Here is a 14,907-nt window from a genome sequence, read left to right on the forward strand (position 1 = left end):
TCTCATCAAAAGAGAATGAAGTTGACCTCTGACTCATGGGCCCTCCAGTGTCATGGGGGGAGCCTTGGAACTCAATGAACAGCTGTCCATGTAGCACAGGGGTTAGATTCCAATCAATTTATAAAACACACTTTATGACATGCACATTTCCTATTGTACTGCATGGTAATTTGGCATAAATGGTAGTAGCCAGTTTATAGATGACTAATAATTGGAATTAACTTTAAGGAGACAATATTTTTTCCTCCTTGCTTCATTGATATTGACAATTTTCCTTAATATTGTGTTTTATGTACCTATAGGTAAAAAGACTAGTCCTAGGCTCAGCTCCTCAGGTCCAGTTCCTTTTCCCTTGCTCCCTTTAGGGTTGGAGTTCTTAGGCTCCTCTCAGCTCCATCCTTCCTTTTCTTATGAAATTCATAAAAAGAATGTCCTTCTGGTCCCTTCAGGCATCTGGCTTTTCCAATTGTTTGAAGGGCACCAACATCACCAGCATCTCTGGAAGCACAAAGCTGTGGACCGTCTGCTACAGGCCAAAGCATAACAATGTGTCACACGGAAAGGTAGAGGAGGCAGCCAATGGAAGGGAAAGTAGACAGCAAGATTCAGGGGTTTTGTTTCTGGGGTTTTGAGTCAGGACTGGGGGCACTGGTGCTGACAGGTACCCTCCTTCACTCCTAAAGTTTTGAGGACTGAGACTCTAAGAGCTGCATTGGAACTGGCTCCTCTGTTCCACTGGGAACAGGTACTTTTGTCTATGGCTTCAAATATGTGCTGCTTGTTAGGAACACCGAGTTGCTTTAGGAGCTTATGATGATGTACTGTTCATATCCTGCCCCAAGGAAAGATAGTTGCTGTGGCTCCTAGGAATACACTCCAATGTCAGCCCTTTAGGGATTACTTCCACTACAGAGAGCCATCTTCCCCAAGGCCATGCCCTCCCTAGGGAGGTCCATTATGGCCCAATGCAGGACAACTGTGATAGGCCATTTTAGTTCTGGACTCCCATGGGGTCAGCTGAGGCTGTTATCAGGCCTGCCTTGCAGCTCGACTTCTCCTCAGTTCTGCTCCCTTGCCGTCTCCCTCCTATAGGTGTTGATCCCAAAAGCCCTCACTAATAAACATTCACCACGTTCAACTTCACTGTGTAGTCTGCTTCCCAGAGAACCCAGACTGCACCAGACTCTGCCCTCCATATCACCAATATTTGTCAATATCTCTATTTCACATGTCTCCTCTGTTGTGCTCTTTGACCTCATCAGTTTTACTCACTTATTATCATTTTATGAGGGTTTTAAGAGGGAATAGAGAAAAATGAAAGTGTCTGACCTGTCACTGTATTGGTCAGAGTTAAATTGCAGAGAACATAATTTATTCTATTTATGTAAAACAGAAAGGCTATTTTCAGGATATTCAGTGCTGAGGCAAATTTATTGCAATAATGGCCCCAATTTTTCATCTTTCTTTAACAATGTGACTTTATAACTCCTTCCATTCAGGAGTTGACTCTATTTCTCTACCCCTTGAATCCTGGCTAGACTTTTTTTTGACTTGCTTTGGCTAATGGAATGTTCTAGAAATGATGTGCCATTTCTAAGCCTAATTCTCAAGGGATCTTGCATACTTGGCTCTTCCACTTGGAACTCCATGAAAACAATTCAGGCTAGCCTGCTGGACGATGAAAGCCCACATGGAGCAGTGATAAGACGTTTGAGACCAGTCGTCCTCTGGCTAACCTATCCGATGTCTGACCATGAATAACATGAGCAAGCTCAGTGAGATCAGACAAGCTCAGCCTAGACCAGTAGAACTGACCAGCTGACCCACAGATTAATGAACAACAAATGGATATTGTTTTAAGTTGCTGTGTTTGGGGATGTTTGTTATACAGCATTATTGTGGCAATAGATGATTGAAACAAGTAGCTTACATCATTGGGAAGGCTAAATAGACTCCAGGGCCAAGATTCTTAGGAAGGTAGATAGGTAAGTGTCCTCTGATCTGACCATGACATCTGGTTTTAAGTGGTCAGAGAATAAATGCTTCTAAATCTGCAGAGTAGGCAATTTTACAAAAGTCTGTGTGTCTATAGGTGCTTTTGTAGGGATGGTAATTTAAGACAATGAATAATCAGTGAAGAAAAGGGAAGGCAATTCTTAGATAACAGAACCATCAGCAGTGAAGGTGTTAACATGAATTTTAGGCCTCCAGATTTTGTTCCCTGTGTCTTGTTCAGCAGAGACACAATATATTATTATGATGGCCTGCAGTGGTTTATGCCTTACTGAGAATTACTTCACTCAGCATAGCTTTGTATGGCTAGGAGTTCCTCAGGCTCACACACACACACAAACACACACACACACTATGTATATATATGTTCATGCTGTCAAGAGAACCTGGAGTGCTCCAAAAGGTGCCCCACTGATTCAAAAGGCAGATGGTTCTTCGTCAACAAGGGCAACCCATGGCTGTAAGTCTGGAGGGCTAACTGCACTTGGCTCACTGGTAAGTCTTAATCAGAGAGCCTGTTTATTCTTACTGACGTTAAGGTACAATATCAGCAATTTTGCTTCTGAGACAGAATTCATTGATTTAATTTTCTCATTTTTTTTCAGTTGTGCAATCACAAATTCATGTGAAGAAAAAGAAGTTAATACCTATGGAAAAATGACAAAGAAAGTGTTTTTTCTAGGTGATTCTCAAGACTGAGAGCCTTTTGGCAAAGGCTAAGCTCAAGATTACCAAGGAAAGTCCAGTTAAGCATGACCCCTGAGGAAAAGCTCAAGAGCTTTACTAAGCCTGGAAATTGAAATTTCAAGTTACCTTGTAAGGTATTTCAGAGAAAGTTATATATATGCAAGTACAGGCTGAAATGTTGAGAAAACTGTAGTTTCTGCTTTACTTTGATTTCTGAAGCAACAAGGAAATAAAAGACAGACAACAGACAGCAAGTAATTTACCTTTTCGGGAACCAATATTGAGAAAATGTTAGTTAAATCTTCCCCAGGATAATCTGGCCTGGATTCAGCTACCTAGGTCAGAACAAAAGAGAAAGTGAAAGGTCCTCCAGATCAGGTGTTTCCCAGGATGGAATTTAAAAGCAGCTCCCTTATCCTGTCTGCCCTTTAATCCCGAGTCATAGAACAAATTTTCTGGCACTAGATTTAAAAGCATCTTCAGAATAGAAGGGTGCTCACATTTAGCCCCTTCCTTGCTTTCGTTTTTCATTTCCTGTGGTCTTTGTGTCTGTACCCCCAAATTGATTATAATCAGATTTGAAGGCAGGAGCTGTGTCTTAACTCATCTTTGTATATTTTCTTATAACTCTTATTGTTTGACTCTGTTTCTATTTGTATATAATAAATTTTTGTATGTTAAATAAAATTAAATATAGTTAGAGGCAATTACAAATGATACTGTTTTACTTGCTACTAAGAAAACAAAGGGAGAGTGTTAGATTTGTGATGTCAATGACTTCCTGTTTTTAATAGAATGAGTAGTATATTTATATTTCAAGTGCAAATAAAAGTTGCTTTAAAGGATTTTGATGTTTTCATCTCAAAGAAGCAACAGCCTTATTGTGATATATATATAAATCAAAGTGAATTTAAGAAGGTTCGATGGAAGGAGTTATGTAAAGAGGAAAGCCCTAATAATAGTTACCAATACCTTAAAGTTTCCATATATTTATAAGTCGAATAAAATGTTTTTCATCTTCATAGCTGCTGCTAATGCAGTTGAACTCACGAGTGAGGGGGAAAGTGTCTGTGAAAGATGTCATTACATGATATTTTTTTCTTCATCTTTCTTTTACTCCAGCTTATGGTACAGTATCACACTCTTCTACACCTTGCTTTTTTTTAAGATCCTACACTGCTAGCTTCCTGTTCGGTCTGCTAAGAAAGGACCCTAGTGACCAGAATGCTCTCTTTTCCTTATTGTTAAGGTGTTACTCCATTGTGTGCACTTCTTTGTAGTCTCCAGGGTTTCTTCCCCCTTTTCCTTTTTTTTTTGTCATTTCCAATTTTGTCCCCTCAGAGGTACCAGCACTAGCCAAGCCAGTGACCCCTTCTCAGAGCTGACCATGAGGCCTCTCCAGCAGACTTCTGTGTTCATGTAACCTCAACATTTCCCTCTATTCTTCCAGCCTCAGGGGTGTGAACTGTTTCCTGGAATATTAAAAAACAGATTTTTTAAAATCCTTACCTGAGAACGTTTTAAAATTGCTTTTACATAGTGAGGGAGAGAGAAACATTGATGTGAGAAAAAAACATTGATTTGTTACCTTCTTGTACACACTATGACCGGGGCTCAAACCCACAACCTTTTAGTCTACAGGATAATGCTCCAGCCAACCACAGTGGCCAGGATGCTTCCTGGAATTACTATCCTCTCTCTCTCCTTTTAGCTTTTTAAAGTTCTCTGATAACTAATTAACCAAAAGCTTGTATTAAGTTTTATTTGTTGAAATTCTTCTGATGGTTTCTATTTTCCTGGCTGGACCCTGATGAATATAGTACTTAGAACCTGAAGGGGGTCCACCCCAACAGGGACTCCCCTTGGATCTGCCAGGTTAGAAGACCTGAGGAGCAGAGCAGCCTGCAGGGGCACGTGAACCTACTGCACAGCCTATTCTTGCTCTGGATCCTAAAGAAACTGTCATGTATTTAACTAGTCTCCTGCAGATGGATGTTTACATTGCTTCTAACTTTTGTTACTGTAGACAATGCAGTAAACAAGCTCAAATAAATATTTTTCACATATGGGCAAGTATAACGTCATGATAAAGTTACAAAAGTGGAATTGTTGGGTTAAAAGAAAGGATTGCACAGTTATTCTTTATAGAGGTTGTAACAATTTAGTCTCCTGAAGGCAATAAACAGAAATTTATTTGTCTGAGAAACAGAGATATTAACAAAGGGAAGAGGGAGCCCTTGTCCCGGTAAGAGAGAATTAACTGGTGGAAGAGAGAAGCTCATCTGAGTACAGAATGAGATCGACCGAGGAATTACTTTCTGGCCCAGACTCCACATACTTCACTTTGAGCCCTTTGGAGAGAAGGGAGGGTAAAATACAAATGGAAAAGTTCTTTTCAATATTTTGGTACTCACTTAATAGAGGGTAACACAAAAAAGGAAGAAAGGCTTGCCTGAGATGACCAACAGGGTCGGGCTGTCTGAGGAGGTTTCATGCTGGGCCCAGGCAGACTCAGTACCCAGCAAATGTGCCTGTGGTGACCAGCAGCAAGAGTGACATCTACAGAGAAGCAGCAACTTAAAAGATAAGCTTACAGATAAGCTATTGGCAGTGCTGCTGGGCATCGTTTACGTGGTAGCTGCAAGCACACGTGAGACACTTTCTAGGGATGCCCCAAAACACTTGCGTGGAACTTTGTAGGATACTGGGTCTGTTTCCAGCAGTATCAGAGTGTAAGAGCAGGTACAGGCTACAAACCCTCATTTGCTAAGGCTGTCCCTTTTTCTCACTTCTACATCTTTGCCTCAAAAACGGGTAGGCTTTCACTGAAAAATAAAGTAAAATATTCTCTTCCTTTAACACATATTAGCAAATTCAGGCTGCAACTACATTATTTTTACCATCTGCTGGCTGGTTTTCTTGTCAATTATTCCCTGTTCAGCAGAGCTCTCCTCCTGCAGTTATCACTGCCCTTGTTCCGTACAAAGGCTACATTCCACATGCCTGCTTTCCCTGATTTCACCACAGGATCACGTGGTCAGAACGCTGTGTTCAGCCCGAGCTGTGTCTTTCCCACCCTGTGAGATCTGGGCTGCTTTCCTGCAGAGGACTTTCGCTTTATGTTCCATTGTGTCTTGTTTGTGCCGTTCTTAATTTCCACAGCAGAGACGCTGTCATCACCAATTAACATTTCTCAAGGGCCTCCCTGCATGCATGGCACAAAGGGCCTGATTGAATATTCTCTTTGTTTCAGATGTCAGGTGGATCCTTCAAAAGAATTTTTAAGTATCTCAGTGATGATGGAGAAGAACAGAGATATAAATGAGGATTCAGGAAGACAAGCCTTTGCAGAACATGCTTTAAAAACCCCCACCAAGCACTGGTATTAATTATTTGAAAATTTAAAAGAGGGGATATACTTTTCTTCAGTCAACAAATGACAAAAGTAAAAGGCACTGAATTCCTTGTCCCTGGAAGAAGCCCGGCACCATTCCATTCAGACATCTGTCTGCCCTTCGATCATCCCATTTCCCCCTTATTTCAGTCCCTCTAATCTTCAAGGCTGAGTCTGAATATTTCCTCCCAAGGCTTTTTCTACTCATCTCTGCCCTCAGGGATGACCCCCTCCTCCAATTCCTATAGCTCTTATCACTTACACCTGTCATTTGGAAATTTACCACATGACACGGCATACCATTATTGAATAAATATGTATTCTCCTCGAGTATATTAGAGAACTGTCGAGACGATTTCTTACTCATTCTCAGGGTCAGCACAGTGTTCTGTCAATGGTGGAATCATGTTATTAATAGTAAGTCTATTAAAATCATATAGAATTTAAAAAAAGAGAGAGGAGACACTTGAGAGTCACCAACACCATTAATGTTTTCCAATCTGAGTTATATGTACAGTTTTTTGAGGCGGGATGATGGGAGGCAAGAACACCCCTGAAAGTCGGCAGTTTGCGTTTCAAGATTGAATAAAGAGACGTTTTGGGTTTTTTTTGCCCTGCCTAAGCTGTATTTATTTTTTGGCGTTTCCTTGTCGAAGGGACAGTTAAGTAGTCGAACAGGGCTTTCTTTCGATTGTAGCAACTGACATTCAGGAGAATATACCTAAACATTTTTACTTGGGAAAAACGAGCATTCGGTCCGTCATACATCCTGTAGTTAAGAACACACCTTCATGCTTTGTGACGTCAGGAACCTCGGCCCAGCGAGGCCGGCCACACACAAACCCGACCGGCAGCAACTGCCACTGTGGCGCTGGAGCCCGCGACACCAGCGGCCAGAGAGCGATCCTGTAGACGATGCTCCCGCGGGGCCCCGCCCACCGCGGTTCTGGGAGCCTCATTGGCTGGTCTTCCGCCCGCCGTCTCCATTAGCCTTCCGGATTTGGCACGGGAGGCGGGCGTCCCCCTTTCGGGCAACGATTGGGGAAATCTTAATGACGGCAAGCAGTTTTCCAAGTTTCTATTGGTTTTTAGGCTTCAGAATGGGCGGGGAAAGGTAGAGCGACGTGACTCAAGGAGGGAAGAGAGGAATGCGCCGGCGCGTAGTCGGGGACGCCAGGCTGAGGGTTTTGCTAGGGAACCGACTGTTGTTTGCCCCGCCCCCTCGGGGCTTTTTGTCCCATTAACTGTCGGAGCGCGGGGGGCTCCAGCGCCGGGCGACATGCCGGTGCGCTTCAAGGTGAGGCCGGGGTCCCCGGGCCCGAAGGCTGTTGGGGGGAGCCGTGGCGAGGCGGGTGCGGGGCGCGGGGGGCCTCCCCGGCGTTCATGCGCTGCGCCCCTCGGTCCCGCAGAGTCTGTCTGCCCCCCGAATCTGCCTGCCACCGTCCTGCTCTCCTGGCTCTCTCCGCTCACACTCACTTCCGAGTTACCGTGTCGTAGAGTTAGATGGTGCTGAGATAGGCTTGGGAGGCTCAGAGGAGTGGAGAAGGAGAGAGAGGACTTTATAACGGGCTTCAGATTGGGACACGGGTGGCCACAGCTTGGCATTTACCACCTTTCCCTTTTAAAACTTTAAAGTGCGTATGTCTTTTAAAGGCTTGAGAAATGGAACCTTGGCAGGATAAAGACAGGGTATAAGAAATACACATTATTCATAGCTGTGCATTTGGTTCGTTAAAAGTTCCAGGTAGCTGTCAGGCAGGGTCAAGCACCCTTCAACATTTACAGTTGACCACAGCTTTCCACAAACCCTTACTGTCTTTGCCTTTTTATTTTAAGGGTTTGAATTCAGAATGGGAGGGGAACTTCTTTTTTTAGTTCACTCTACAGAATTTTGGAAGTTACTAGGCATAATACATAATACTGTGTATTCGAGACCTTAATTAGGATAATTACAGTAATGAAGATTTAGTTTGTCACTGTTATTAGAGAAGAGCTCAGGCTTTGGAATCAGCCAGCCAGCGTAAGGGCAGACATCTGGCCTCAGATTCTGGCTAGCATCTGCCTCAAGTGGTTGTGAGGATTAAAGGATATGACACGTGAACTGCTTAGTACAGGGCTGGGTAAATATTAGCTATTATTATTAAAATTTTTTTTATTGTGCAATCACAGTTGTCCCCATTTCCCCCCTATTACTCTCCCCTGACCTACCCACCCCCCACCTTCCACTTTCAATCCTCCCCGCACCTTGTCTCTGTCCACGGGTCCTTTATACAAGATCCTTGACTTGACCCTTCCCCTTCTTTTTCCTGTTAAGCCCCCCTCTGGTTACTGTTAATTTGTTCTTTTTTTCCATGTCTCTGGTTCTATTTTGCTCACTTGTTTGTTTTGTTGATTCCTACCCTTCAAAACAGCATGGATGGATCTGGAGAGCATTATGCTAAGTGAAATAAGCCAGGTGGTGAAATACTAGCTATTATTAAGGAGATTTTTGTTGAATTATCAATCTTAACTCTTACAACTCTTTTTAGAGGTTCAGAAATTATTTCTACTGATGCCTGCTTTAAAACAACATTCATTAATTGCATTGTAGTCAAACTGTACTTTGCATTTACAGGGGCTGAGTGAATACCAGAGGAACTTTCTGTGGAAAAAGTCATACTTGTCGGAGTCCTGTAATTCCTCAGTGGGACGAAGGTACCCATGGGCTGGACTTAGATCAGATCAATTAGGTAAGTCGGGCAAACTGAAATTCATTATAACTTGAATAAGCCTTGGGGTAAGTTTGCAAAATGATAAAAAATTGTGCAGCATTTGTCAATTGGCCTGGTTGACTTATGCATTAGTTTATTTAACAAATATTTATTGAGGGTTTACTCAATAAATGTTGAGGGTTTAGGCCAGGAGTATTCCTAGCTTCTAGGGATATAGCCTCAAACTAGATAAAGACCCTTAACAGTGGTGAAGAACAGTGAACAAGTAACTCAGTAAATAAATTAGGGGATTTCAGGTTGTTATATAAAATTGTAGACTAGCATGATAGATAACTTGAGGGAGGGATGGATTGGAGGAACTATGCTGTAGATTTGATATTTGAGCTGAGACATGAAAGCTGAGAGTAATAAGCCTGGGAAGGAGCACTCCTAAGGTGTTGAGGAATTGAAGCTTAGATACATTAAGTCGGTTGTGCCAGGTTCACAGCTAGTAAATAATAGAACCCTGATTTGAAGTCAGATCTGTACTGTTCAAACCCCATGAATTCAGAGGCCACATTTTTGTCAGCATGCACACTTCCTCCCTGTATACCAGCGAAGTTAGAGCCCTGTTTCCTGGAGCGTGCTGGGGGGAAAAGAGGTAGACTGACTGTTCTACCCGCTTGCTTAGTTCTCGCTCACTGTAGTATAAGATCTCTGCGAGCAAGGCTCTTGTCTGTTTGTCTTCACCACCTCGTTACTGTGCAGTACCTGACGCACTCTAGTGCTTATTAAAACTAGAATGAAGGAATAAACCTGAGCTTGAATCCACATTAGCTGTGTGACCTTGGGCAAATTTGGCCTGTTTCTCCAAGTGGATTTAGGAAGCGCATTGCACAGGATTGCTGGGAGGGATTAAATGAGATGTTGCCTGTTAATGGCCAGGGGCATATATACAGATGAAGGAATGCTGGTGCCTCCCGTGTGACGTGTGAGAGTGCCTCTGTGTGGTATAGAAGTTCCTCAAATGTTAGATATTTTAAGCCAGGAAAAGAATAGGCTTATGAGTGGGATACCAAGCCTGGGAAATTAGTAAAATGAGAGTGTTTCCAGGATTAGGTTTGGAGAATAAAGGGAAGAGTTGGCTAGAGGGGTGGCTCTTTTAGGGATCGTTTGAAGTGTTAGGATCCTTCGCCCAGAGCCTGACTTCAGGCTGGATGTCCCTACTTCTTGGGCAGGATGGTGCCCATAATCCTCTCCAAATGACCAGAAATTCCACAAATTTGAGGCTCCATTAGATTAAGAATCCAAAATAAATCTTGTTAAAGTCTAGATGCCCTGCTGGGGGCCTAGAGGGATACTATGACACTGGGAAATTGGGTAACCAAATAGTTGCCCCCATGACATTTTAGCTTAGATGAGGTGTACTTGAGGGTTGAGAGGTGATTAAGTGAGACCGTGGGAGCAAAGCCACTTTGGAGAATGATTCATTACAAAAGGATGGATAGTTTAGGGGAGGAGACATGATAATGGGGAATGTCGAATATTAGGGAGGGGGAGGCCAGAGTGAGAACTCCAGGATGTTCCTAAAGGGAGGCGGGAGGCAAGCCAGAAACAGCAGCAGTGTTGCCTGGGCCTGGCTGGACATTCTGTTAATAGAGTGGGTTTTGTCCCCGTCGTGTATTTTTGCTGGTCCTGGGAGACAAGGGCAGGCCACTTGAGAATCGCCCCCTTTAATTTGCTCTGCTACCTGAAGCCTCTTTCCATGTTAAAGCAGGGAGGAGTCTAGGGCAGTGGTCTTCAAACTTTGAAGCTTTCATACTCCCTAAAAGAACTTAGAAGGTCTTTGTATTGCTTTACATTTTTAAGTTGATATTTAATTGTTTTTATCCTAAAAGTAAAAAATAGCTTTGAAGAATGTGATTTCTGGTATATTAAATATTGTACATGTATTTTGTTAAAACTGGAGCTGCTGGAGCTGCCACTTAGCTCAGTTTACGGTAAATGTTCATCATAGGTAAAGTTGGTAAAGGTTGTCCTCCTTGGCAAAACTAATGGAAATTATTTCCTGTGAGAGAAAAGGTCTAACTTTTTCAATCCAAAGAAATGTGTTAATATGCATATATACGTTTCACATCATAGCACTCTTATACCTGAATTTTAATTCTAAGATAGGTAGATGGAAAGATGTGAAACTGGATGAAATAAGGTGCTGTTCCTTTGTTATTTCTAATCTCTGCCTTCTTTGTGTCGCTGTCAAATATTCTCCCTCGGGAATTAGGCTTTCTTGAATTGTCCCTTTGTTTTCTTTCCCTACCTATGAGATATTTTTTATTCCCTGGGGCTGGTTGAGAGGTGTGTCTTTCTTTTGTGAAGTGGGGAAGGGGTGATTAGGAAGGGGATGGTGGGAAATAAAACTCCAGATGGCAGATGATCTCTGCCATCTCTTACGGAGATCAGTGTCAGGAAGTGAGACATATGGAAGTTAGGATCTGGAAAATGATTCCCTGAAGCTGCCCACCCCCTCACCCCCGCCCCCAATGTCTGTATGTGCCGCTAGACATATATGCACTCAGTTTGAAGACCACTAGTCTAGGGAAACCATGTAAGGTTGGGGACTCTGTGTTCAACGGCTGAAACATCCATGACAGCGGCTAAAGAACCCTGGCTTTTATTTACCTCTTGCCGGATTTTCTTTCACTCCCGTCTCCTTCCCTTCCCTTCTGGTCTTATCTTTTTTCCCCCACCCTGCCCAGTCTCCGTTCTATTTAAAGAATGGCCCCAAACTGGGGCAGTATCTTAGTGGCTGTCATTCCACAGAGCTCCTCTTACCTGGGCAGAAGGTTAAGTTTTTTCGGACATTTGCTTGCCAGACAGAAATATAGAGAAATAGTATCTCAGCTCTTGTTTAAAGGGTTCATTCTCTTTAATTCTCAGGAAATCAAGGCAAATGTAGAACCAAGATCCAGCATAATGCCATCTCATCCCTTCTCATCTTGGTCTGCTCTGCATAAGAGAAGCTTTGTGAAAAGTTCCAAATTTTGACACTACCAGGGCCCATTGTTCTGTTAAGTAGCACAGTAAAGTAATTAGAAACGGAGGCAGCAGCGTGTGCTGCCTGACTTGCCAGGTCCATCACGTTGCAGTTCTAGTGACTTGTGTGAGGCTAACTTGAACATTGTGACCCTAATTAAAAAATTTTAATGGTCAAACTTATCATATTTCTTTGAAACAAAATTAAAGATTTCATGTTGAAAAACTATGCTTATGTTCTCCACTGAATTTTAAATTTCATTTCTCCTCTCATAGGTGTTACTAAAATTTGTCTTTGCAACTTTTTTGGTAGTCACTACTTTTGTTTGCTCTATTTTGTAGGAATCACGAGAGAGCCAAGTTTTATTTCAAAAAGAAGAGTCCCTTACCATGACCCACAGATTTCAAAATCTCTTGAGTGGAATGGAGCTCTCTCAGAGAATGATGTGGTTGTGTCACCACAACCTCAAGCCCCAGAAACACCAGAGTCACAACAGGCAGAACACAAAGAAGACGTTCACCAAGAAAGAGTTCTTGCACTAGAAGCCTCCAGGGTCCCCAAGGGAACCAGATCTCACTCTGCAGAATCCAAAGCTGAAGGGGCTTCAGATATTGTGGAAAATAATAAGGATATAATAGGAAACCATATACCAGTTAGTGAAAATGTGCAAGTGGAACATTCTACCAAGCTTCTCTCAGAAAACATAGATAATAAGGTAAGTATCTTCACCGTATTTGTTTACAAAAGCATAGAATTCTTTGTAGATTTCATCATTTTCAAAATATTTCATTTTGTGATTAAAATTTTTCTATTGTTGTTTTCTTGTCTATAGAGTAGTTAACAAGAGGCTATTGATTTTATTGTGAACTAGTTCTTTTCTTGATAGTCACTTTGTACTAGTTATACTAAGGTATCTCTTCATTGGGTGGACAGCTTGCTTCTGGATTTTATTCATCATATATCAGCACCTGAGTCCTAAGGGAGAGATCAAGTTGAGACAGAGAAGGGGAGTAGGTCATTAGTGCTGGCAGGGACGGTGAGCTGGCTTCTACTTAGGCTCTTTTCAATTTATTATTGTATACCTGCAAGGAAAAAAACAACAACAACAACAGAATCTCAATTGATGAAATGCAAAAAAAAGGAGAGTTTTGGCTGGACCTCAAAGACCTTGTAGTTCTTCTCTCTTATGTCATAGCTGGCCTGCAGAAGGTCCCTGAGAGCACATAAGTGGAGGCTGCAGGGACCTGTGCAGACATCTCACTGCCTCCCACATTTTTCTCCTTGCCACTGTGCTTCTTCCCCATTTCATGTCCTCCGCTGACTGGACCCACCGAGAGCCATTTAGAAGTGTTGGAGAAGAACCCATGGCTTGTGAAAACTAGGGGGCCTAGGGGAATCAAAAAAAGTGATGTGTGAGTCTGGTGGGCAGGGGAAGGGGTGTCCCAGAAGCAATGTGTGCATAAAGCAAGGGGCTGTTGTTTCTTAGTAATAGGTTTAATTATAAATAATTGGTAAGAAGGAATTGAGACATGTTAATATTTGGTGGGATGCATAATAATTTCTTGACAGTATTAGAAAAGGAATTTTAAATAGTTTGACAATTTAAAAGGGAGATTTTCAATTGAGAAAAGTTAGTTGTACAACAATGAGGATATAATTAAGTAATGCTGTACTGGATGTTTATTTTACCACAGTAAAAAAAATTTTTTGGATGGAAATTTTCAATGATTTGGAGTGGGATTTGTTTTCCTTAACAGTTGGATAGATTTCTACAGAAGAAAGCTGGATTGAATGTTGTTCCTTCACATAGTGTCTTGAGAAATTCTGAATATCAAAGACAGTTTGTTTGGAAGACCCCTAAAGAAACTGCTCCAGTTTTTGCAGCCAATCAGGTAGCTCAATAGATATAGTATGTTTTTTATTATGTTTAATCTAGTTATGCAGATTTACATAGAACTAATTGCTGAAAGAAATGAGATACTTAAATAGGCCTGGAGGTGGGTTCTAGCAAAGTGAAAATGAGAGTGTTGCTAAAATCATTCTATTACTCGTGATTTATAGTAGTAACAGTGTACTGTCCTAGGCTGCTGCTCATCATTGTGGCCATATCCATTATATATACCAAATATGAGACAGATAATGAAAACATAGGCACTGGTAAGTTTTTGTATGCTGGGAGTTCTCTTATTTATTAAAAAAAATATTGAATTGGTTTGATTATGTGTACAGTTGACCAATATATTGTAGGTTTTCTGTCCTATAAGGAAGACAGAAAACATATGTTTACATTATAATTGCTTTGGATATTTATTTAGTAAATATAAAATATTTTATAGTAATAGATACATAATTTTATCGTTTCATTAAATGAAGTGTAACAGGAACTGACAGTGTAACTATATTTTTAAAATTCAAAAGCTATAATGATAACTAAATGTGATATTAGATTCCTTGTATGCCTGCACAATTTTAGTACTGGATTACCATTATTAATAAATCCTCTTTTGTTTCACTACCGCCTTCCTCTAAACTGTTCTTCAGCTCTTAACTCTCATTTACATTCCTAAACATACTCCAAGGTCTAGGTAGGAAATACTTCCATTGAAGATATCCCCAGAGGCTCCTGACAGCCAGACTTTTGTTTCTCCTCATCTTTGTGTTTTTCTTTATGAACATACTTGTGTGCACACCGTGCACACCCCCTCACATTCATTTACTATATTTCCCTGAGGACTAAGAGGACAGATTCGGCAAGGCAAGAATATCAGTCATCTTACACCACGATAATAGTAGCAGTGATCCTATAAATTGTGGAAGCTCTGGTCTTATTTACTTGTTATTCAGTTTTATAAAAAAGCCTAAAATTTATATAACATTTTAGGAACATATAAAATAATATAAAGTGATATGTACACTTTATGAACCTAGTAAATAGGATCAGTACTTCTTTCGCTGGTTTACAAGTATTCTTGGATAGTAAGTACACCTAAAAATTACTTAATACTTGAAAATTGTGAATTCTTCAGTTTTCATAGAGTATTTCACTTTTAAAATAGAACTGATTCAAATTAAAGCCCCATTAACAACTT

The 14,907-nt window shown here is 41.4% G+C and overlaps 1 protein-coding gene across 3 annotated transcripts in view; it reads left to right on the forward strand.

Moving 5' to 3' along the window:
* Window positions 1-7,250: 7,250 nt before the first annotated feature.
* The window catches only part of MDM1 (Mdm1 nuclear protein), a 34,137-nt gene continuing 26,480 nt past the window's right edge, over window positions 7,251-14,907 (forward strand). For 2 of the 3 annotated variants that reach the window (XM_053921173.2, XM_053921174.2), the window contains exons 1-4: window positions 7,251-7,391; window positions 8,709-8,823; window positions 12,160-12,533; window positions 13,576-13,710. In XM_053921173.2, the coding sequence (XP_053777148.1) occupies window positions 7,374-7,391; window positions 8,709-8,823; window positions 12,160-12,533; window positions 13,576-13,710 (642 nt within the window). In that variant the 5' untranslated portion in view covers window positions 7,251-7,373. Of the gene's footprint in view, window positions 7,392-8,708; window positions 8,824-11,721; window positions 12,041-12,159; window positions 12,534-13,575; window positions 13,711-14,907 lie in introns of those variants that run through there. The other variant, XM_053921175.1, reaches the window with a different exon arrangement.

Source organism: Desmodus rotundus, chromosome 3 (assembly GCF_022682495.2).
Source record: "Desmodus rotundus isolate HL8 chromosome 3, HLdesRot8A.1, whole genome shotgun sequence".
Classification (NCBI taxonomy): Eukaryota; Metazoa; Chordata; class Mammalia; order Chiroptera; family Phyllostomidae; genus Desmodus; species Desmodus rotundus.